The sequence below is a fragment of the Malania oleifera genome, chromosome 8, assembly GCF_029873635.1.
Source record: "Malania oleifera isolate guangnan ecotype guangnan chromosome 8, ASM2987363v1, whole genome shotgun sequence".
NCBI lineage: Eukaryota > Viridiplantae > Streptophyta > Magnoliopsida > Santalales > Ximeniaceae > Malania > Malania oleifera.
In genome coordinates, this window is record NC_080424.1 from 77688826 (window position 1) to 77713521 (window position 24696).

General features: G+C 35.0%; 1 protein-coding gene across 1 annotated transcript; it reads left to right on the top strand.

The window, feature by feature from the left end:
• Positions 1–6110: 6110 nt before the first annotated feature.
• Positions 6111–19103, top strand: LOC131162747 (uncharacterized). Its single transcript, XM_058119353.1, has 3 exons — positions 6111–6386; positions 6540–6747; positions 18982–19103. Exons 1-3 carry the CDS (start codon positions 6111–6113, stop codon positions 19101–19103), a joined length of 606 nt encoding a protein of 201 aa, XP_057975336.1.
• The last annotated feature ends 5593 nt before the right edge of the window (positions 19104–24696 follow it).

Consider the following 24696-nt stretch of genomic DNA (forward strand, 5'->3'; position numbering starts at 1 on the left):
AGTATGCTCTCTAGAAGCACCTCCCCCTACTTCACAAAAGAGTGAATTTAAAAAGGAAATGCATCCTTGTAGTTAAAGAGCACCAAAACTATTAAAAAATCATACCATGTGTAAATCTTGGAGCTCATTTTTAATGGGTCCAATAAATAAAACTTGCTATATTTGTGGTCTCATTAGTGATAATTATATATTGGGTTCAAAGTTTAGAATACTATTGAGATTCACCTACTTGATGTGTCAATTATTGGAGTAAATTGGAGAAGAAAATTATACGTATAAGTCTTTACAATGTTAAGATTTTTTTGTTTTTTTTACTAGTTGATTCACTTGGTTGACATGAAAAGTCAGAAAATTTTAATATATTTTCAAAACATTTTATATAGGGTTGAATGTGAACGTATTGTTTGTGTAAAGCTCAACACTTCATCCTTCGTTAATCTTTTCCTCTCATATGAACTTACATTTAAACATAAAAATGACATGTTTTTATGATAGAAACTTTGGGGTGGTAAGGTTTTTTAAATCTTTATTTTCTAATCAAATTCGGAGTGAATTGATCGCGTCGATCATATTCAATACAAGATAATCTATGTCAGATTCAAACTTAAAACCTCTTATCTTTTTCGGTGCTTGTTACTAGACTACATTCTTATTTGCTAAAATGATATTAGTAGATAAATATCTCATCAACACATTGAAGTTAGAACCTTCTTGACATGAGTTTTGTACACAAATCGCTACAATTGACCAAACAAACTTCAATTATTAAATTGTGAGCCACTATTTGTCTTAAGTTGCCATTGAAAAGGACAAACCAATTTTGATTATTTTGTGGGTCAATTTTTCTCCTTAAAGAGTATTTTTTTTTTTAAAATGTGCTTCATATACACATGCCTAAATTTATCATTAAAGCAATGCCCTCTCCTATTATAAATTAATGATCAAATTATTCCTCAACAATTTAAGTTGTAGTTGACTTAAATACTTAAATATAATTAATCTCACTTTACCTACTTAAAATTTGGAGTCATTTCTACACCCTCGTTTCCTTCACCTTACACAAAGTTATTGAGGCAGGAAATCATCCTTTTATGAATTACGAAGATCAGTAGGTTGGGGATTTCGAAGGATTTTCCTCTGAGGATTGCGATAGGGGTACTTGAGGAACTTCCTAAGTCTTTTGTACGCACAGGGTTAGCATATAAACAATATTGTAACCCTTATTTGAAGATTGATAGTGAAAATTCAGCCGTTTGCTCCCGTAGATGTAAGTACATTGCCGAACCACGTTATCTCTTGTGTCATTATTTATTTGCTTTCTTTTTATTATCTGTGTGATTGATTATTTTCATATTGTTTATCGTTGGTTGCCGTATTGCACGATCCGATCGATTTTTGTTTCTGTTACACATTGATATTTTTGTACAACAAATTGGTATTAGAGCCGTATTATGATGACTAGTATTTCTTCTACGAAGTTCAACATTATCAAGTTCAATGGATCATAAAATTTCAAATTTATTTGGTATTGTGATTTTGTTGACTCTTTTGCACTCCATTTTCAATTTGAAAAAAATAGGCTATTTTTTTTTTCTTAAACTTTCTTTGGAAATGCTACCCAAAAAAGACAAAAAACAAAACCACAACTTCATCTCTAAGGCATGTTTTCTAGAAGCACCTCCCCCTACTTCACAAAAGAGTGAATTTAAAAAGGAAATGCATCCTTGTAATTAAAGAGCACCAAAACTATTAAAAAATCATACCATGTGTAAATCTTGGAGCTCATTTTTAATGGGATAAAACTTGCTATATTTGTGATCTCATTAGTGATAATTATATATTGGGTTAAAAGTTTAGAATACTATTGAGATTCACCTACTTAATGTGTTAATTAATCGAGTAAATTGGAGAAAATCATACATATAACTATGTAAGTCTTTGCAATGTTAAGATTTTTATTTTATTTTTACTAGTTGATTCACTTGGTTGACATGAAAAGTCAGAAAGTTTTAATATATTTTCAAAACATTTTATATAAGGTTGAATGTGAACGTCTTATATGTGTAAAGCTCAACACTTCATCCTAACTTTGTTAATCTTTTCCTCTCATACATAAAAATGACATGTTTTTATGATAGAAACTTTGGGGTGGTAAGGCTTTTTAAATCTTTATTTTCTAATCAAATTTAGACTGAATTGATCGTGTCGATCATATTCAATACAAGATAATCTATGTCAGATTCAAACTTAAAATCTCTTATCTTTTTTTCATGCTTATAACTAGACTACATTCTTATATGCTAAAATGATATTAGTGGATAAATATCTCATCAACATGTTGAAGTTAGGACTTTCTTGACATGAGTTTTGTACACAAATCGCTACAATTGACCAAACAAACTTCAATTATTAAATTGTGACCCACTACTTGTCTTAAGTTGCCATTGAAAAGGACAAACCAATTTTGATTATTTTGTGGGTCAATTTTTCTCCTTAAAGAGTATTTTTTTTATGTGCTTCATATACACATGCCTAAATTTATCATTAAAGCAATGCCCTCTCCTATTTTAAATTAATGATCAAATTATTCCTCGACAATTTAAGTTGTAGTTAACTTAAATACTTAAATATATTTAATCTCACTTTACCTACTTAAAATTTGGAGTCATTTCTACACCCTCGTTTCCTTCACCTGACACAAAGTTATTGAGGCAGTAAATCATCCTTTTATGAATTAGGAAGATCAGTAGGTTGGGGATTTTGGAGGATTTTTTCTCTGAGGATTGCTATTGGGGTACTTGAGAAACTTCCTAAACCTTTTGTATGCATAGGGTTAGCATATAAACAATATTGTAACCCTTATTTGAAGATTGATAGTGAAAGTTCAGTCGTTTGCTCCCATGGACGTAAACACATTGCCGAACCACGTTATCTCTTGTGTCATTGTTTATTTGCTTTCTTTTATTATCTGTGTGATTGATTGTTTTCGTATTGTTCATCGTTGGTTCCTATTTTGCACGATCCGATCGATTTTTGTTTCTGCTACGCATTGATATTTTTGCACAACAAATTGGTATAAGAGCCAGATTAAGATGACTAGTATTTCTTCTGCAAAGTTCGAGATTATCAAGTTCCAGGGATCAAAAAATTTCAAATTTATTTGGTATTGTGATTTTGTTGACCCTTTTGCACTCCATTTTCAATTTGAAAAAAATAGGCTTTTTTTTTTCTTAAACTTTCTTTGGAAATGATGCCCAAAAAAGACAAAAAAACAAAACTACAACTTCATCTCTAAAGCTTGTTTTCTAGAAGCACCTCCCCCTACTTCGCCAAAGTGTGAATTTAAAAATGGAAATGCATCTTTGTAGTTAAAGAGCACCAAAACTATTAAAAAAACATATCATGTGTAAATCTTGGAGCTCATTTTTAATGGTCCTATAAATAAAGCTTGTTAAATTTGTGGTCTCATTGGTGAAATAATTATATATTGGGTTAAAAATTTAGAATACTATTGAGATTCACCTACTTGATGTGTTAATTAATTTAGTGAAAACGATGCAGGTAAGTCTTTCCAATCTTAAGATTGTTTATTTATTTATTTATTTTTTGGTGGCTAGTTGATTCACTTGGTTGGCATGAAAAGTCAAAAGTTTTAATATATTTTCAAAACATCTCATATAAGGTTGAATGTGAACGTATAATATATGTGAAGCTCCAACACTTCACCCTTTGTCAATCTTTTCCTCCCATATGAACTTACATTTAAACATAAAAATGACATGCTTTTATGATAGAAACTTTGGGGTGGTAAGGTTTCCTAAATCTATTTTTTCTTACCAAATTCAGAGTGAATTGATCGTGCCCATCATATTCGATACAAAATAGTCTAAGTGAGATTCAAACCTAAAGCCTCTGATCTTTTTTCATGCTAAAATTATATTAGTAGATAAATATCTCATCAATACGTTGAAGTTAGGACCTTCTTACTTGAGTTGACCAAACAAGCTTCAATCATTAAAATGTGAGCCACAATCTGTCTTAACTTGCCATTGAAAAGGACAAACCAATTTTCATTATTTTGTGAGTCAAATTTTCTCCTAAAGAGAATTTTCTTATATGCTTCATATATATATGCCTACATTTATCATTAAAGTAGTGCTCTCTCCTATTTTAAATTAATGATCAAATTATTCCCCAACAATTTAAGTTGTAGTTGACTTAAATACTTAAATATATTTAATCTCACTTTACCTACTTAAAATTTGGAGTCATTTCTGCACTTTCGTTTCCTTCACCTCAGACAAAGTTGTTGAGTCAGTAAATCATCCTTTTATGCTCATTTTTTTTTTAAAAAATTAATCTAAATTTAAATAATGGGGTTATTTGATAGTTAATTTAAGAGACAAATTATAGTAATATTTGTCAAATATTTAAACTCTCTTGACATTTCAAAAATAATATAAACCACTAGTGATTTTGTTTTTAGGACACTTCTTAATTAGCTACTTTTCTATAAATGAGCCATTAAAACTTATATAGAATGTGGTATTGTCACCCTTAATTTTTTAAAAATATCCCATCTACACTGATACATTTTTGCCCATAGTCTATTATATTTTGCCTAAACTTTCTTTTTCATTTAATGTAAAACAAAGAGAAGGAAAAATTATGAAATGTAAATAGAATTGAAATTCTCAAAAATGAAATATTAGGAATTAGAATTAACAATGGGTTTTCAATTACCAAATGTTGCCTATCAATTGTAAGTTGATGAAGGATTTTGAAAATAATATCAAACTTTAATAGGACATAAGTGAAACTAGCCTTAATTTTTTTTAATATGAAAGTCAATTATTTTACAAAACTATTAAGTTAAAATAATCACATTCTATTTTACAACAAATTAAATATTTGAATTTTTTAGGTGTTTATGAAATAAGTGGACTAGAATAAATAAAACATCTCTCAAAAACATCCTAATAATTAAAATTGGGACTTTAATTTTGAAGATCTTGAGTTCAAATTCTAGTAAAGTGAAAATGGGCATGCAATGGAGATGGACTACCTCCTATTGCCATGGCTCACCTCGCCTACAATTGACCAAATAAATAAATAAAAACTATCCAAAATCTAAAAAATTGGTGACATTTATTTATTTATTGTTGCTATTCCAAAACTCCAATTATTGGATGAGTTCTTTGTAGAGCTTTCAAGTGGCACCAAACCAAAGAAAGATAATACTATAAAGGAAATTGTGTAGTTTTCCTGCAAACCGTCGACGATTTCTATACATCTTTCGACGGTAGCTTCGACAGTTTCAGGTGGAATGATTTTTAGGAGAAAACCGTCGACGGATTACTACAAACCGTCGACAGTTTCAGCAAATCGTCAATAGTTCTACCAGTTATTGAATTGTTGAGAATCCTAATAGTTGAAGATTGACTGATATCCAATAGTCTGCAATGATTTGGGATTCTTCAATTGTATTACTTGAATATTTATTTGTATTTGATAGTTTAGGATATTCTTGATTTGGTATTTAAATACTTTTGAATTTGTAACAACTATACCTTGTACAAGTCCTATATGACATTTCTACATCAATGAAAGTGTTTTGCATTTTCTATATGGTATTAGAGCTCTTTATCTAACGAGCTTTCTTTTTTTCTTTCCTAATGATCATTTCCTCTGAGTCTGTTATTGTCAACACTCACGAGTTTCCTGGCAGTGGCAACTCTCCTCTTATTGCCATCAATGTCGGTTCCCAACTTCCTTTGAAGCTGACCCCTTCCAAATTCCCTTCTTGGTGCACCCAACCGACGTCATTTCTCATTGGCTATGACCTCTAAGGCTATCTTGACGGTACCATCGTATGTCCATCATGAACCCTTTCTACCAGCACCTCCTGTGTTGGTTCATCTTTTGCATGTGCCTCCAATTCGGCTTTCTAGCATTGGCCCCAGCAAGATAAGCTGATCCTTCATGCCATCCTTGCATTTGTCTCTAAATCAGTTATATAGTTCATTGCCGCTTCAACAACTACTCATGATGATTGGTCTAAGTTGCAACGATTGTATGCCAATCATTTACACACTCGTGTTATGCAACTTATGGAGGAGTTGACTCTCATTCAGCAAAAGTCCCGCTTGGTCTCAGAGTATCTCCATGCCTTCAAGGTTTTAGTTGATCAACTTGTTGTGATTGACTTTCATGTCTCAGAGGATGACATTACTCTATATGTCCTCAACAGTATTGGTCCTAAATTCTGTGAGATTGCAATGCCTATTCGGGCATGGGAGACTTCTCTTACGTTTGAGGAGCTTCATGACATGCTGGTTGGCTACGAAAGTTACTTGCAATGTGTTGATGCTTCCGATTCCGTCTTGGTTACCACTGCGAACACCACTCAACACTGCAATACCGCTTCCACATTCAACCGCAACTAACATTCTAGCCCTGGTTCCTATAGTCAGCGTCACCCCAACTCTGATTGTTATAATTGTAGGGAGCAGTCTGGTAAGACTCGAATTATTTGTTAGCTATGTGACAAATTGGACCACTCGGCCAAGACTTGTCACTCGTATTCAAGAGTGAAGTCTGCAAATTGTGCCTCTACCAATGTGTCAGCTGACAAAAAGTGGCTTGTGGATTCCATTGCTTCTCCCAACATCACCTCTAATCTTGCCAATCTCTCTATTCACTCGGAGTATGGTGGCAAGGATGAGGTTGTCATTGGCAATGGCTTAGGTTTGTGAGTCACACATATTGGCTCTATGACTCTTCCCTAATCCTCGTAGCCTTTTAAATTGACTAATACTCTTTGTGTTCCTAATATTCAAAAGAACTTAATCTCCGTTCATAATTTCACTCGCAACAATAATGTCTATCTTGAGTTTCACCCATTTTATTTTCTTGTGAAGGATCGGAGCACAGGGGCAACTCTTCTTTGTGGTAAATATCAGGATGGTGTCTATCCAATGCCGATGGCATCTTCTACTAAAAAGTCTTCTATTTTAGCACTTGTTGGTGAACGAACAACAATTGACACCTGGTATAGATGACTTGGGCATCCGTTAAATAAAGTAGTTGATTTTGTTATTCGTACTTTTTCCCTTCCAGTTGTAATGTCTCATGTATCTTCTTTCATCTATTTGTAATGCTTGTCAATGCAATAAAGGTCACAAGTTGCCTTTCTCTTCTACTTCTCTTGTTAGCACTCATCCACTTGAATACATTTATACTGATGTTTGGGGGCCTACAACTTCCACTTCACTTGATGGGTTTCGTTTTTATGTCTTGTTTGTTGATCACTTTACTAAATATTGTTGGTTGTTTTCCATCTGACGAAAAAGTGATGTTTGCTCCATTTTCTGTCAATTGAAAAGGCTAGTTGAAAAACAATTTGGTTTTCACATCAAACACTTGTACTCCGATAATGAGGGAATCAAGCTCTTCATCATTTTCTCTCCTCTAATTCCATTAGCTGGCTTATCACTGCACCTCATACACCTCAACAAAATGGTATAAGTGAACGTCAGCATCGGCACATTGTTGAAACCGGTCTCACTTTGTTGAGTTAGGCGAGTTTTCCTTCTTCTTATTGGTCCTATGTGTTTTAGGTAACAACTTATTTGATAAATCGTATACCCACTCCTATTTTGAAAAATAAAAGTCCTTTCGAATTTTTGTTTGGTTGTCGCCCCAATTACAAAAAGTTGCGAATTTTTGATTGTGAGTGTTACCCATGGCTCAAACCTTATACCACCGGTAAACTTCAACCAAAATCTACGCCTTGTCTCTTTCTCGGTTACTCGAGTTCCTAGAGTGTCTATAGGTGTATGGACCTTGTTACATCTTGCATTTACATGTTTAGGCATGTGGTTTTTGATGAATTTGTTTTTTCCTTTTCTTCCTCTACCCATGTTGCTAGTTGTGCCTTCTCTATCAATTTCAGGTGCTAACACATAGGATCTTGCCATACCAGTGGTGCCTTCCTTTGGACGGATACCCTCCTCTTCTACCACCGTGACAAATAGCGCTCTTGCAGCTTTGGGTTCACCTTCTGATCTTCATCACCTTCCCTTGCACATTCTCAGCCATAGGTAATTCCTTCATCCACTACACCTGCATCTCCGGCCTAATCCACCCATACTCATTTGATGACTACCCGGTCTATGAATAATATTCATAGACCCAAACAGCTTTAACTTGCCACTAGACACCCTTTTCTTCAACCTATCAAGCTCACATGTGTGCCTCAAGTCTTGAAGGATCCCAAGTGGCGGCATGCTATGTCCGAAGATTTCATGGCGTTGGTTAAACATGACACATGGGAGTTGGTTCCATTCCGCTCCACAATCAAACTCGTTGTCTGCAAATGAATTTTTTGCATCAAACGAAACCATGATGGTAGTATTTCTTGCTATAAAGAACGGTTAGTGGCCAAAGGTTTTCATCAATGACCTGATTTTGATTATAATGAGACGTTTAATCCTATTGTGAAGCCGGTGACTATATATTCGAGTTGTCCTCTCCATTGTTGATCAGAAAAATTGGCCACTATGACAGCTAGATGTTAATAATGCATTTCTGCACAACTGCTTCAAGAGGATGTATTCATGGTTCAACCTCCGGGTTTTGTTGATCCTAATCTACCCTCTCATGTTTGTAGGTTAAAGAGGTCTTTGTACGGCTTGAAACAAACTCCTCGTGCTTGGTATCAGGAACTGAGCGATTGTCTTCTTCAACTTGATTTTCAGTAATCTAAATCTGATTCCTCTCTGTTTATCTATACTTATGATGATGTTACTCTTTATTTTTTGGTATATGTGGATGATCTCTTACTCACCAAAAGTAATTTTGCTGCTATCTCTAAGGTTATTCAACAACTTGGTTATCAGTTTTCTTTGAAGGATCTTGGTCTCTTACATTATTTTCTTAGTGTTGAGGTGATTTTCGTTACCTGTGGGCGGTTCCTCTCCTAACAAAGGTATATTCGGGATCTTCTTTCTCACACCAAGATGGATGGTGCTAAGGCAGTGATGACTCCACTTGCCATAAAGGATCTTCTTTAGCTTCATGATGGCTTTTCTCTTGTTGATCTGACTGAGTACCGCCAACTTATGGGAGCTCTCCAATATCTCTCTCTTACTTAGCTGGACATTGCCTTCCCAGTTAATAATCTAGCTCTGTTCATGCATAAACCATCTCAGCTTCATTGGACCGCTTCTAAATGTGTTCAGTGATACTTGAAGGGCACTCTTCATCATGTTATCCTTCTCAAGCGCACTAGGAATCTCACTGTTCAAGGGTTCTCTGATGTTGATTGGGTCGGGGATAGAGATACTAGATCTTCCACCTCCGCCTATCTTATTTTTTGGGGTGATTGTCCCATTTCCTAGAGCATGCGCAAGCAGCATGTTGTGGTTTGTTCCTCAACTGAGGTGGAATATTGGGCTCTTGCTTAAGCCACCTCTAAGTTTGTTTGGATTCACTCATTGTTTCATGTACTTGGTATTTCGATTACTAAGCCCATGCATTTATCTTGTGATAATATTGGTGCTACTCAGTTAAGTCTTAATCCTATTATGCATTCACGGATGAAGCATATTGCTATTGATCTTCATTTTGTTCATGATCTTGTCACTAAAGGTTTGCTACAAGTCTCTCATGTTAGCACCCATGATCAGCTTGTAGACCTTTTGACTAAGGCTCTATCCCGTCAAAAATTTCACTCTCTGTGCTACAAGATTGGCTTAATTGATGGCACACCTATCTTGAGGGGGCATATAAAGGAAATTGTGTAGCTTTCTAGCAAACTGTTGACAGTTTTTATATAACCTTTGACGGTTGCTTCAACGGTTTTAGACAAAATATTTTCTAGGAGAAACCCGTCGATGGTTTCACCAAACCGTCGATGGATCACTGCAAACTGTTGACGGATTACTACAAATCATCAAAGGTTTCAGCAAACCGTTGACGATTCTGCTGGTTGTTGAATTGTCGAGAATCCTAGCAGTTAAAGATTGGTTGATATCCAACAGTCTGCGATAATCTAGGACTCTTCAGTTGTATTACTTGAATATTTGTTTATATTTGATAGTTTAGGATTTTCTTGATTTGGTATTTAAATACTTTTGAACATATAACAACTATACCTTATACAAGTCTTATATATAAGACATTTCTACATCAATGAAAGTGTTCTGCATTTTTTTATAAAGACTAATCCTACAATTCCCTTTTAATAAACCATGATTCGACATTCAATCATGATTCAACATTCATGTTGGAGTTAAATCCAAAACCTTTTATTACTACTACTTAAGAAACCTTATAGCCCATCCATATCCTTCTGAACACAAAGTAGATCTATATTCAGTTAAATGATATCGAGTTTGCTTATGAACTCACAAAAACCATTAATAATATACATGTTATATATAGGCTTGAGCAACATGATTCTTGGAATTGCATCCACTCAATATAGAGTCTAAGCCAAATAAACAAGACTCCTTTTTGTTAAAGTTTGATATACATTGTTGGCTCACAACCTAATAGTTTAAACTTTTAAGTGGTAATCCAACATGGTATTAGAGTTCCTTTCAAAGAGGTTATGGGTTTTAGTGTCGTTGCCTGTGTTTACTATGGTATTTTAAAAAAAAAGTTATTCTATTTCCTATCATGAGTGTTATTTATTATGTGTTTATCTCTCCACGTGTTATTGGGCTCCATGTGCGGGAGAGTGTCAAAACTTGAAATTCATTGTTGGTCCACAAATAATTTAAATTTTTAGGTAAAGCGGTAATCTAACACTCTCAATGTCTTCTAAAAATTCTATAACACATTTAAAACATTGAATTATTTTATTCTATACGAGTCTTGATTTGAAGTGAACTTATATTGTTATTTTTTCCATATTAAACCCTTAATTATTGGATAAATGATTGTTTAGTTATATATTAAGCGAGGTTTTCAATAGCATTATGAGTAAGTTTATTACGGAGTTATTTCTAAGTTTGTCGAGAGGAATTATTAGTTGTATCTTTTTTCTGATACAATCCGTGAAAATTGAAAAGTTACGCAAATGCTATTTCAAAAAGAAATAGTATAATAATTTATCATTATAAATAAATAATTTTAAAAAATTATCTCTTTCATGGGTCAAAACAACTCAGCCTTCCTGGACTATAGGCTTCACTTTTTTTTTTTTTTTCGAAGAGTTGCCTACTGGCTTCACCCTTGGAGGCTAACTTCATAATTTCTATTTGAGGAAGAAGACTGAATGCACATTTAACTTTTGAGGGTGCAAAATCAAAAGAGAAGAGCAGGGTATCTTCTCCCTTCTAAGATGCAATCTGCCATGAGATCCCTGTCGCGGATCAAGTAAAAAAGAACCAAAAAGAAAATAAAAGAAAGAAAGAAATCTTGAGATCTGTACTATTATTCTTATACTTCTTCAAATGGCATGAAGATCTAACTCATCCAGGTAGATTACGTACTCGGGACAGTTTCCTTTATTATTATTATTATTAATCATGTAGAATTATTCCCAAATATTAGTTCCAACCATGTCCCCGCGCATGACAACCCCATCACTCCCCTGTCCCTCTCTCTCTCTCTCTCTCTATCTACAGTGTTCTTCAGGGGGGTAAAAAAAGAAGGATTCGACTGGTAAATCATTATTTATAGAACACAATTAATATTGGCTTTAATCTCACGATTGGAATAAAAGGACTGCAAATCAAATGGGTGTTTTTTAAAACTAAAAGAAGTAGAAGAAGAAGAAGAAGCCTCACTCAAAATCATTACTTTTGCTTTTTATAATTATCATCATTGGATGCATCATATGAGGAGCAATTACAATGGATGCTTTCTTCAATTCATGGATGCCGACAGTGGGTAAAATTAGGAAAATAAGAGTCTGCATTGCACATATGCATGCACGCATGCATGGCAGTTGCAGTTGGCTAACGAAAGTTGAGTCAAAGGCATTCCCACCAGAACAGAAACAGAGCAGAACAGAGCAGGGGATGCTTTTGGAAGGGAATCGGCTGTGCTTTACTCTTCCAAAACAAACAGAACCATCCAACAAACATTTTTACATATGACCAGATCTGATCTTATCGGATCATCACATGCGCCCAAGAGAATCCATGAGTTCCTCAATTAATAATCTCTGTGTCAGAGTATCTTTTGAGCACAGATACCAGGTTTTAGGAGACTGATCATAAATTCATTTGTCGTTCAAATTTGGTTCACGACAAACTTTCAAGGTTTTGTATGATTGTAATGTTTTTGGTGTTAGATTTGGAATAATAATATTAAAGTTAATAGAGTCACCATTAACCTATTATTTACTTAGATGCAGTTAGTTCACCTAATTACTATTCGTTGATTGGTTTTTAAACTAATCTTAAGTCAAGGAACTCGTAATCTTGGTTTACATTTACTAGAGTTGGGATCGGGAGTTCAATTATGTTAGAGGAAGATACTAGCACCCCCTACATACTCGTTTTACTAATGGTACCTAATTAATTATTAATTATCTCTAAATTGAATCTAATGGTCTTTAATTAACTTCTTAAAAAATAAATAAATATTAAAAATTTTAAAAATAAAATATAAATTAAGGTGCGATTTAATATAGGTGAGGTCTGAAATATCTCTTTATCCTTTGTTTAATCATTGGGACACACACACACCAAAATAGAATACATACAAATAATAATCAAACAAATTTATCAAATTTAAGTAAAAGAATCTTCAAAACATTATTAGGTTTTCCAAAAAAATTTAAGAATTTTTCTTAAAAAGTTTCCAATTTTTCTGTATTTTTTTTTGGATTTTTAAAGACTTTATCTCCCTTTTATTTATTTTTTGGTATTTATATTTTATATGTTTTTTATTTGAGTCAAAATGACTCAAATAATTTTTATTTATTTTTTATGATTTTTTCATAATTTTTATTATTTTTTCTAATTTTCAAAAAAATAAAATTCAATTAAAAATCAAGTTTTAAATAAAAAAGTGAACCGGCGGTTCGAGACGAGTCGAGTCAACAGGTCAATTTAGGTTGACTCAAGTTAAACCGATTTGACTCGACTAAGGAAGCACTCCCACGTGTTGCCTAGAGAAATGTCGTCTTCACATCTATTTGTTCCAAATGTAGGTCATATTAAAATTAAGATGTATTCCCAAGAGGTGGGTGAATTGAGTTATTTAAAATTTATTTGCGGAATTCCTATTTGCTTTAACCTTTGATTATTTTAAATTTCAACAATTTACATACATAATATATCTATGCATTGACCGTACTATACTAATCGAGAGTCTTAGATATGAATATGAATGTGTATATGAAATCCAAACTTAAAATAAAAAATCAAACTTTAAGAGATTCAGTTAATCAATTTTGTAGAGATTGATTTTCAACAATTTTCAATGATGTATTCAAGAAAAATAAATATAGTTATTCAACATATGCTTCAATAGTATATTTAATATCAAGATCAGTTTTTCAGCAATGGATAATGTTTTCCTTAAAAAATAATTTCTATAAAAGCACTTGTTTTATTTTAGCACTTAAGCTTTAATTTGAAATTCAACTTGCAACTAGTTAGCCTTAGATTATTTACTCACGAATCGAGAGTTGTAAGCCTGTATGAATTTTCAAGTCAACAACTTAATCATGCAACTTGTAGACACCCTAATTTTTACTAGGGCCTTTTTTTTATAAAGAAAATAGGGCATAATGAAACAGACTTTAAGTCTAAGCACTGAGCCCTGATTTGTTTTCAATCGAGTCCTTTTCAAAGTTTGATTCTCGTTTGGAGTCTTAGTCATTCCAAAATAGTCTTATTATTTCAGGTTGAGTCTCGTTATGTTAGGAAAAATTTTGAGTCCCTTTACTATAGTTGTTTTTATAAAAATTTCTCTAGTTACAAGACTTCATCTCTTTTTGAAAGTTGAGATGTAGTCCTAAGAGGCGCCGGGGGGGGGGGGGGGTTTTAAAATTTTCTTTTAATTATATTCAAGAATTCTTAATCTCTTGTTGAACTAACAATCACACAACAAAGCTTTAGTTAATTACTCAATCCACAAACCAAAACTTAACACAAGTAATCAAAACTTAAACAATCAACCAACAATCAATCAATAACTTTAAATTAAACAACCAAAGATATCAAATCAAGATATTGTATACAACACGCGTTGCAATTTTCAACTTTGTTTGCAGCCCTGTGTATATGTGTAAGCCTTGTGTTGATGGATTTTATTTCTCAATATGATTCCCCAAATGTAATCCAACACTCCTTTCAAGACCTTGGATTTTAAATAAACTTTCAGTTAATTAGTCTTGGATGTTAACCAACCAATGTACTCCCTTATGATTTCCGCAATTTGTATTGATCAACCAACGTACTTCCTTTCGGTTTTCGCAAATCTCAAAATCAAATTAATCTTTAGTTTATTTAATATCCAATCCATGCTTTGTATATGATCAGAAATTAAATTCAACCACGCAGTTAATATTTACTGAAAAGTAAAGAGAGTAAGGAAGGAGAGTGAGACCGCATTTTTTACGAGGTTTGGCTTATCCCCAAACTACATTTCCGCCTTTGGCCAATACCAGTAAAGGATTCCACTATACTGTTCCTTTTCAGGCGGAACAAACCATTACAAGCGATACCCCATGCTCAAACACTCCTTCAGTAGGTTAGAGCAACGTCTCTCCAAGCGATACCCCACGCTTTGTCACTCCTTCACTAGGTTAGAGCAATACCTCTTCACGTGATACCCCATACTCAGTCACTCCTTCAATAGGCTAGAGCAGTGCCTCTCCAAGCAATACCCCATGCTCGGTCCAACCATCCAATAACCTGGATTCGTCAAAGAACTACAAGAAAACAAGATACAATCTCTGCATACAATAGCACTCTCACATAGAGCATATTAGTACAATTATAAGCACAAAATATACTTAAATGTAAATTCAATATAAAGAACTTGAAGTTAAATGAAATTCTATCACTACATATAATATTTCTTTGATTGAAAGATTCAGACTTTAAAGCTCAATTTCGTGTGAGATGATCAGCAAGAACTTTGTTGAGTAAGCAGCAAGATGTGTGCAAGAAAGCCTTTGAGAATTGAAAGCACTTGAGAGTCTTAGATTGCTGAAAATATTTCTTGGTTATGAAAATCTTTGTCTTGGGGGCAATTTATAGAGTTTAAAAAGTTAATTCCTTACTCCCCACGTTTACTTGGAGTGTTGGTCAAGTTTACAAAAAGAATGGAGCCCAAGAAAACAAATGTAAAAATTTTTCCGTTAGTATTTTTAAAAATCTCTCAAGTTACAGTCGCCTGACACGATTAATCAGGTGTCTGTCTTAGTTAAATTTGAAAGTCAGAATACTGGTAGTCGCCTGTCAAAACACAGGCAGGCTCCTCAGATGACCAAGCAGGCACCTGTTAGGCCACCATCAGGTGCCTGACACCTTTCTGTCTGTCAGTTCTTAAAAAACACAAAAAATGGTCAGTCGTCCGGGAATGTTGGGCAGATGTTTGAGCTTTCAAAAATATTTGTTTTTTAAGATTTGACTTTGAAAACTCTTTTCATTTAAGACCTTCATTATTTATAACTTTGGAAATTATTTTTCAAGGTCTTTAAAAAATGGTTTTTATGATTTTAATTTTTCCTAAAGAGTTTCAATGCTTTTATATTGAGTTTTACTTGAACTACTTACATAAAAAATTCCTTAAGACTCTAAATCCTTCAACTCTTGGAGTCTTCATGTATGCCCTTACTTTGAGCTCTCTTTGTAGTGATTCAAAAAAAAATAAAAAAATAATAAAAATAAATAAATAAATAAAAATTTAAATATGAAAAAAATTAAAATTAAAATAATTATATTATTATTAATTAAATTATATAATATCATATATTATATTATATTATATTATAAGTAAAGATATATATAAAAGGAGGAATGAGGATGCTTTTGAAGAAGCATCCTAAATTTTGAGAGTCCAGCGCCCCCTCCTTTGTAACTCATGCCACTCCTCTATTCATGTCTTTCTCTCTTCTCATTTTCTCGATGGATATTCGGCTGATCAGGAAACGGAAGGTACCATTGGGTTCCTAACTTTGCCACCGACATTTGTACCAGAATGAATTTGTCATAGGAACGGTGTAGATACCATTCCTTGGGTAAGGTAACTTTTCCCTATTTTCTCAAACAACCAAGATCTTCTCGATCTCTCGAATCCAATTATCTGCTCGGATCGGGTTTGTACTCCCTGCGAAGGCAGGAGGCTTCAGTCGGGTAAACTGATCAATATAACCTCTCAGCTTAGCCGTGGGACAGTCCTACCTCCTAGCATTCCACGTAACCTCCGCCATAAACTATTGGGCGAAGTCCCGGAACGCTACTATAGAGTCATTGCCACCCTCATGAGCAGCTCCCTCGCTGCTACTGCCTCCAGCGTTGGCAGTATTATCCCTGAACTCCATTTTGAAGAGACAATTGAGAAAATTGTTTAGAATCTTAGTACCTTACATATCTGCTACAATTACAATACCATATGACTTATTTTAATAACTTATCGTCCCTAATAATGACATACTCTACCAACTTAATACTCTAATTATAACTCAAGTTCCGCCCCTTCACTCGGAAACAAAATCGTCAATGGATTGCTGTGATTTTCTAAACACGTTGACTAACCTAGAAAAACACAGAAGTCTGCCAATAAATTTCTGTCTCCAAGCTTACAAAGAAAAACTCAACATTCCTATTCTACCTATTCCTATCTTCCTATACTCTAGTATGACCTCCTAACCTTATCTAACCAAGTCTACAAGACCTAACAACCTGGTTAGCTTTGATACCAACTGTAACGCCCTGAGCCGCCATGCGGGCCTGGAGTGCTAGAAAACATAAAATAAAAAAAATATTCTCTAATACAGTTCACAAGAGGGTTCGGCCTTGAAGAGTTCACGGTTGCCCTATCCATAAATAACATACAATAAAGCAACGGAAAAGTTTCAATCTCCAAAATAACATACACGAGTTTTAAGTTTATACTATTACATAAATACTTCCAATGTTTTGTATTACAACCCCAAAAAGATAACCTGACCATAGTCCAGTACTTACACGAGTACTTACAAAAAGGACTCCCAAAACACTACGATCTAGAACCCACTAGAACGCTAGGTCCGGTTTCCTACAGGACCCAAAACAAGATTTGTATATTGGGGTGAGACACTTCTCAGTAAGGTGGATCATATTACATCAGTGTGTGACTTCATGAGTTAATTCCAATAGAAAAACAATAGTAAGTTTAATTGAAATGAATTACGCAGTTAAAACATTCTCAACTGTGCAATATAAAAGATATGTATATAATTCTTGCAAAAGACAGTGTGGCTCATTACCAGTGAGAGTTCCCGAGGTTGGGGTAGGATACATGCCCATACACTGTAAAATCCCTCGGCTCGGAACTCAAAGCTGTAACTCCGCTCATTTTATTTTTAAATCATGTATATGCATATTGAACTCATCCTGCCTAGGAACACCATATAAACACCATTTACTTCCCCTATGGTACGGGTTGTGCGGTTTGTAGACCCGATCTAGCTCTGGAAACCCACTAGTCTAATCACTTCAATATTACAAGTCTGCCTTGGTCAATCCCACCCTAGATCAAACACCAGAGCCAGTGACCAATCGAATTTTTAGATAGCCACCCTTATCAATAAGGTGTGGTCGCACTCTATCACCCACTAGCAATGGTACCGTGCTCTCATAGTAACTAGTTCCTTAGGTGGTCCATGCATTATATATACAATTTATAATGAAAGCACAATAACCTATTTTCATTCCATAAAGCATTTAAGCAATTCCAGTACTTTTTTCACAATCTCATTCATTCATTGGCATTACCAGGCATTCATAGCCATCGGTCTTAAACCGGCATCCCATTTTCCATAATTCTTGAAAACAATTTGGAATTCTAGTTCCCATATCCCATACAGATATTTCACCAGTTCAGTTCATTCACATTTACCATCTCATGTCACACCCATTTGATTAAATATGCTATAATATAATAAATGGTTCATAAAATATCATTTAATTTAAAAACAGGGGTTCAAGCATCTCCAACCTTTAATATTATAAGAATATATGAGTTTAAAGAAAAATGGAGACCATACCCCAAAACCCTAATTTTCCCGAAACCATAAAAATATAGTTTAACCGGTTTATATTTCAAAAGTAACTAATGTAAGACAAATCCCTTTACATGACTTACAAGAAAGCCCACTGGAAACCCCAAACTCCACGCCCTACGGCGTTTGCAATTCAAAATCCTGAAACCACAATGTTCCCAAATAAATCAACACAAACTCTAGATCAGTAACCATTAATCATTTCCTAAGCCTTCCTATAGTTCACAATAACCATAAAGCCTTAAAAAAACTACCTACCCCGATTTTGGAGTAAAGCCCGAAAAGCTCAGATCAAAGATCTATTTCGCTATACTTGTAGAGAATCTCCCCTAGACCCTCATAGTAACTTCCAATTGTTGAATCTGTCAACAAGCAGCGAGAAATCGTAGAGAGAGAGAGAGAGCGTGGGCACGGGTTAGAGAGAGAGAGAGAGAGAGAAATTATGTTTCTAAATGAAGAAACAAACAAAATTTCTATCGATAAACCCCTTGACCCGGTCAAATTCGTCGACGAATGGCTCCTTCGTCAATGAACTATTGAAGGCCGTTCATCGACGAACGAAGGGCTTCGTCGACGAACTCTACGCCTGATATTTTTGGAATGTTCTTAATCTCTTTATCGAAGAAACTTTGAAATTCGGTGATGAACCACTAAAGGGCCTTCGTCAACGAGCACAGGGGACTCGTCGAAGAAGCCTGCTGAAATCCCTTTTTTATCTTCCCTTTCCTTCTTTTCTCATTCAGGTTCTTTATTTTTCGAATTCGGGTCTCTACACTACAGTGGGCAGAGCTGCTGGTTCGGCTTGACGCTAGGGTTGGTTGTCAAAGCTTGTGAGGCTGTGATGGACGAGGTTGCGAGGGGCTGAGTGGCGATGCTGTGCTCAGTGTATGGAGATGCGATCGTGCGTGAGTGGAGAGAGTGACAAAGATGAACATGGGCTCGATCAATGGTGTTGCTTACCAACCACGATGGCTCTGTGTATGGTGGTCGCGGGGGAGAGCCCGGAGATGAAGGAGAGAAAGGGATCGGAGATGAGGGTGGATGACGCTGTAGTTGGTGATGATGAGGGAGAGATGAGCGAGAGAACGAGGGAGAGTGACTGAACGAAGGTTCCGTGTGGGTTAAATGAGGATGACGAAGGAATAGTGAAATGGAGATCCCCCCTGTGCGTGAACAGTAGAAAATAAAAATGGAGACTCCCACCTCTTTCCCTCTCCTCTTGCCTTTTGCTTGCGCCGACACTCTCTCTTTATAAAGAGTCCAACAATTCTTTTGGCGCCTAAAATCAATTCCAACAGAAGAATATTTTCCCCCTTACATGCGATGTTCTGTTAATGGGGTTTGGGAGAGAATCACTTTCCAAGCAAATGCTTTTCCTTTCTTTCTTATTTTTGAATTTTTTTTATGTTCATTTTTGTGCTCCCATTTTGTCTTCCCAAAGGAAAGTCCCAGGTTTTAAAATACTTGATTCCTGACAATAAAAGGACCCGAACTCAAAAATAAAAATGACTCAAATAAAATAAAAGGGATTCAATTACATTTTTTAAACAAAAAGGAATTCGAAAAGAACCTCAAATTTCAAAATTAAAAGAACTTAATTTTTAAAATTAAAAGGACTCACTCTAAAATAATCGAAACTAGATTTGGGAAAAATCGGGACTTATTTTTTGACAATAAAACGGGACTCAATTTTGAACTAACCGAAACTCACTTTTGAAGTAAAAGGACTCAATTTTGAAGACTCAAACTCAAGGACTTGATTTTGAAAGGGACTCAATTGGATCCTCCCATTCCCGAGAATAAAGTTAACTTCAATTATGTCGGGTCTTCCTAAAAATGGTTTGGTTAAAATTAGGGTGTCTACATGGCCGATGACGAGTTGTATCACGTCATGGATGAAAAATTGCAGGCAACAGTTTGGCTGAAACTGGAGCGCAAGTAATGTCCAAGTCCTTGACAAACAAGTTATATCTTAAGGAAAAATATATTGGCTTAAGATGGCAAAGGGTTCAGACTTGACTCAGCACATCAACACATTTAATCAGATCATTAGTGATCTGGGCAAGTTGATGTGAAGTTTGAGGAAGAGGACAAAGCTTTGATGCTACTGAATTCCCTACTTAAGTCGCCTACATACGAGAATCTGGTTATAACACTAACTTGAGGGAAAGAAACCCTGGAGTTGGAGGACATTACGAGTGCATTGATGGGGTTCCATCAAAGGAAGAAGGCCAGCGGTGAGGGTTCACAAGGTAAAGGGCTCATGGCCAAGGGTAATCAGGATTGTGGGAGTGGCAAGTTTTGGAGCGTATTGAGTGGTAATAAAACTCAATCACAATATAGGAGGAGGAAGGACGATCGCTATTTTAAGTGTGGGAAAATAGGGCACATAAAATCGAAGTGTTCGGAGTGGGAGAAGGGGAAAAGCAAAAGCTGAAGAGGGTTCGTTAAAATCTGCTAATGTGGTGGGAAAAGGAGACTTGGGGAACAGTGATTGTGAGATGCTTTTTGTTTTATCAGGTTTAGAACACGTCATGGATTCTTGGATCCTAGACTCGGGATGTTCTTTTCATATGATACCTAACAAAGCCTGGTTCACCACTTACAGATTGGTGAGTTTTGGTTCTGTTCTGATGGGAAATGATGCAGTATGCAAAGTTGTCGGAATGGAGGATATCAAGATCAAGATGTATGCTGGTGTGGTAAGGGCATTATGTGGGGTAAGGCACGTACCTGATCTACAGAAGAATGTAATTTCATTGGGTACCTTTGATTGTAATGGGTATAGTTACAAGTCTGAAGGCGAGACAATGAAGGTGTGTGAAGGCATTTTTATGCTGATAAAGAGACAAAGGATAGTAGGGAATCTCTATACATTGCCGAGTAACATAGTTGTAAGTGGAGTGGCAACTAAGAGTTCTGAGTCAGATAATACCATTTTGTGTAACACAACCACACACAAAATGGAGGGTATTCTTAACTACATTATTTTGGATATTTGGGGACTGATGAGGGTAGCATCACAAGTTGGACACGGGTACTTCATGAGATTATCACGAAAGGTTTGTGGGTATCTCATGCGACACAAGTTGGAGATGTTTGTCAGGTGTAACTTGTGGCTGAGGTGGAGTACCATACTGGGAGAGAGTTCCTTAAGTCAGTTATTGGAACTGAGTACACTAGTGTTCAAGGAGTTTTGCGAGCATGGCATGGTGTATGCAGGGCTTGCAAGAAACTTCTTGGTAAAGTCAGTGAGTATGACGAGTTTCTCAATTAATCGATCACCAAAGGTATCACTACATGGGAGAGTTGCAGGAGAGGCTAGGACAGGTTATGCAGTAGACTTCTCTAGTTTGCAAAAGAGTTTGGATGTATAGCCATGCACATTTCTAATGAGGTGGGATCTAGGCTTGGTGTGATGTCTAGATGGTACATCTTTGTGGGATATAAGGAAAATGGGTTCAAGTTATGTGATCCATTGACAAACAGGGTGGCGATTGGTGGAGACATGGTTTTAGGTGTTCATCACAAAAAATAAGGTTTTTAGTGACGGTTTTCAATTAGTCGCTATATTTGCCGTTACTAATACTTATTTGTGACGAATTTTTCAAATCGTCACTAATAATAGAGTATTAGTGATGGATTAAAACCGTCACTAAAAATCTAAGCCCATGACTATAGATTCTACACCGACTTGACCAAAAATCGTCACTAAAGCCATAGTATTAGTGACGGTTTGAAAGCCTTCACTAAAACTTTTTAAAAAGACAATATTAGTGACGGTTTTGAAACCGTCACTAATACTTAAATTGGACAATTAGTAGTGAAGTTAATTTTTTTCCCAATTATTAATTCTTGTAAAAATATGTAATTAAATTACATTTTCTTATACATAACATTAAATCATAATTGCTAAAAAAATCATAAATTATTCAAAATTCTAATTCAAATTTAAATATAAATACGAATATATTATACAAATTCAAATTCAAATTCAAATACAAATATATTATAAAAATTCAAATTTAAATACAAATACATTATACAAATTCAAATAAATTTCATCTGTTTAGATAACAAAAAAAATCAAAAGCTGCATCCTGTAGTGCATGACATCGTGCTGACGTTGTCACAGTTGCAAACCCTACAAATTAAGAAAGTTAAAAAAATTAGTATATGCTTTTTGAAAAATTTTGACAGTATTTCTCCAGTAAATATGACATTTTCCATAGAGATATGCTCTAAACCTAGGTGTTTACAATAAACAGTTCACAATAATCCAACTAGTAATGAATTACGAGTGCACAAGAGCTTCATATAATAAACATTAAATAATGTAACGTGTTCATGCATCCCATAAACAATATATATCAGAATATAGTTCTATGAAAAAATAGAATGTGATGTTTATAGTTTACATGGCTTCCATACGCTTTTCGAATGTTTTTGTCTCTCTGTTTCTTATTTGAGCCTTCATTGGCCAGAGTAGGGAGCCAGTGTCAGTCAAAGTGTAATTCTTCTATATGCCATCTCTTTTTCCCATTATCTTAGACGCATTGGCTTATTTATTTTTCTACCAATATCTGCTCTCCAGCACTAAATTGCTTGTTCTACGAGCGTACACATGTAATAGATGTTTGGATGCAAGTGTTCTGGTCATTAGTATTTAACTAGTTAATATTAGTGTGATGTAGTATCAAGGAGAGAGGGATTTGTAGATTGGGGATACTCCTCTCCATGATTTTCCATGATTATATAATCTTTTCCACTGTGCATGAAGCTCCTAGTTTCTTTCTATAAAAAAAAAAAAGCTTTTGAAGGTGAAATCGCTACAACAAAAAAAAAAAAAAAAAAAAAAAAGGAGAACAAGAAGTCCTCATTCAAGAAAATAAAGAACACAAAACTAAATCAACTTAATAAAGCCCCCATTCTCAGATATCTTGAAAACAAGAGCCTTTAAAACATCCTGTGCTATAATCCCAAATAAAAGCCAAGTACTGTATCCTTGCCCTAAGAAGTACATCTGATAACCTCTCACCAAAAAATATTCTAGCATGCCTTTCCAGGCAAAGTTCCTATGAGACAGCAGAGGGCACACTTTCACAACCTCCTAACATTGTTACGTTTCCCGAAACCAGTAAAAGAAAGAGTCAGTAGCTCTTCCACCAATTTAGGACAAACTCAATTTCACGAAGAACCTTAATAAGAGTATCCCACAAGTTTCAAGCAAATGAAAAATGAATAAACAAATATGACGCATCCTCTGAACTATTTTCACACAAGAGTATTCTAATTATTAAATTTTTATATTTGGAATGTTTCTTATTATTCTTTTTATATTCAATTATTTTGTAATCTTAATGATAGGCTTCACCATTCCATTACCATTCACATTACTTCACTCTAACAAGAATTTCCTGAACTTCAAGATATATCACTACAAAGCTGGAAAATATCTTGGTTGTATCTTCAAAGATCTCAACTTTTATGTGAACTGTTGTCCTAAATCATCTATTCAAGAGAGGCAGACAATAAAAAACAAAAAAAATATATTAATAAGTTCCTAACTTCTAACTAATGAATTTAACATGAGAAACCCCAAAGCTTTTATGAATAAATTTGCAAGTTGCTAATCAAACTTCATATGGGTGGTTGTAATGAGCTTTTGGGCAATTTTTTCCTGAACAAAGTGACGATCAATTTCAATATGCTTTTTGTGCTCATGGAAAATTGGGTTGGAAGGAATATGAATGGCAGCTTGATTATTACACATCATCTCCATAGGTCTACAATGTGGAAAACTAATTTCTTCCAACATGTTCTTTAACCAAAGCCAAACAAGTTCACATGCGATACTCTGACTCAACACTTGATTAGGCCACCACAATATGTTTTTTACTCTTTTAGTACACTGAGTTGCTACCAACAATAATACAAGATTTGGTTGTGGATCATTTGTTAGAAGGATGTTAAATTTTTTATTGAAGCAGAAGATATCTGAAGCATGAACATACCGATGCTGTGCCAGAACCGAATGACATATTTATTTGATCTGTAGAAGAACCGAAGAAGAAGAAGAATACTTACGAAGGGTATTCTGTAGTTGTGTAGCAAAAGCTCCTGCAGCCTTACTGGTTCAAAGCCTGAAGGGTTTACGACAAACTCACGAAGGCCAGAATTGAAGGCCGAAGGGTTTTTGTCTCTCACTCTCTCCTCTTGTGTTGGCTCTTTGAAGTCTGAACAGAGATGCTCACGGCTCGTCAGTCATCACGGTGAAGAATCGAATAGGGTAGCGGCATTCTTTGGCAATAAACTCCAGGCTCCAGCAACTGGTCGATCTTTTTGGTTCCAGCGACACTCTTTGGCTCTCTAAACCTGCTATTTATTAATGTGGGCGGAGATGTTGTGGGCGGCGGCAGCCGGCGGAGACGCTGTGGGTGGCGGCGACAGGCGGAGAC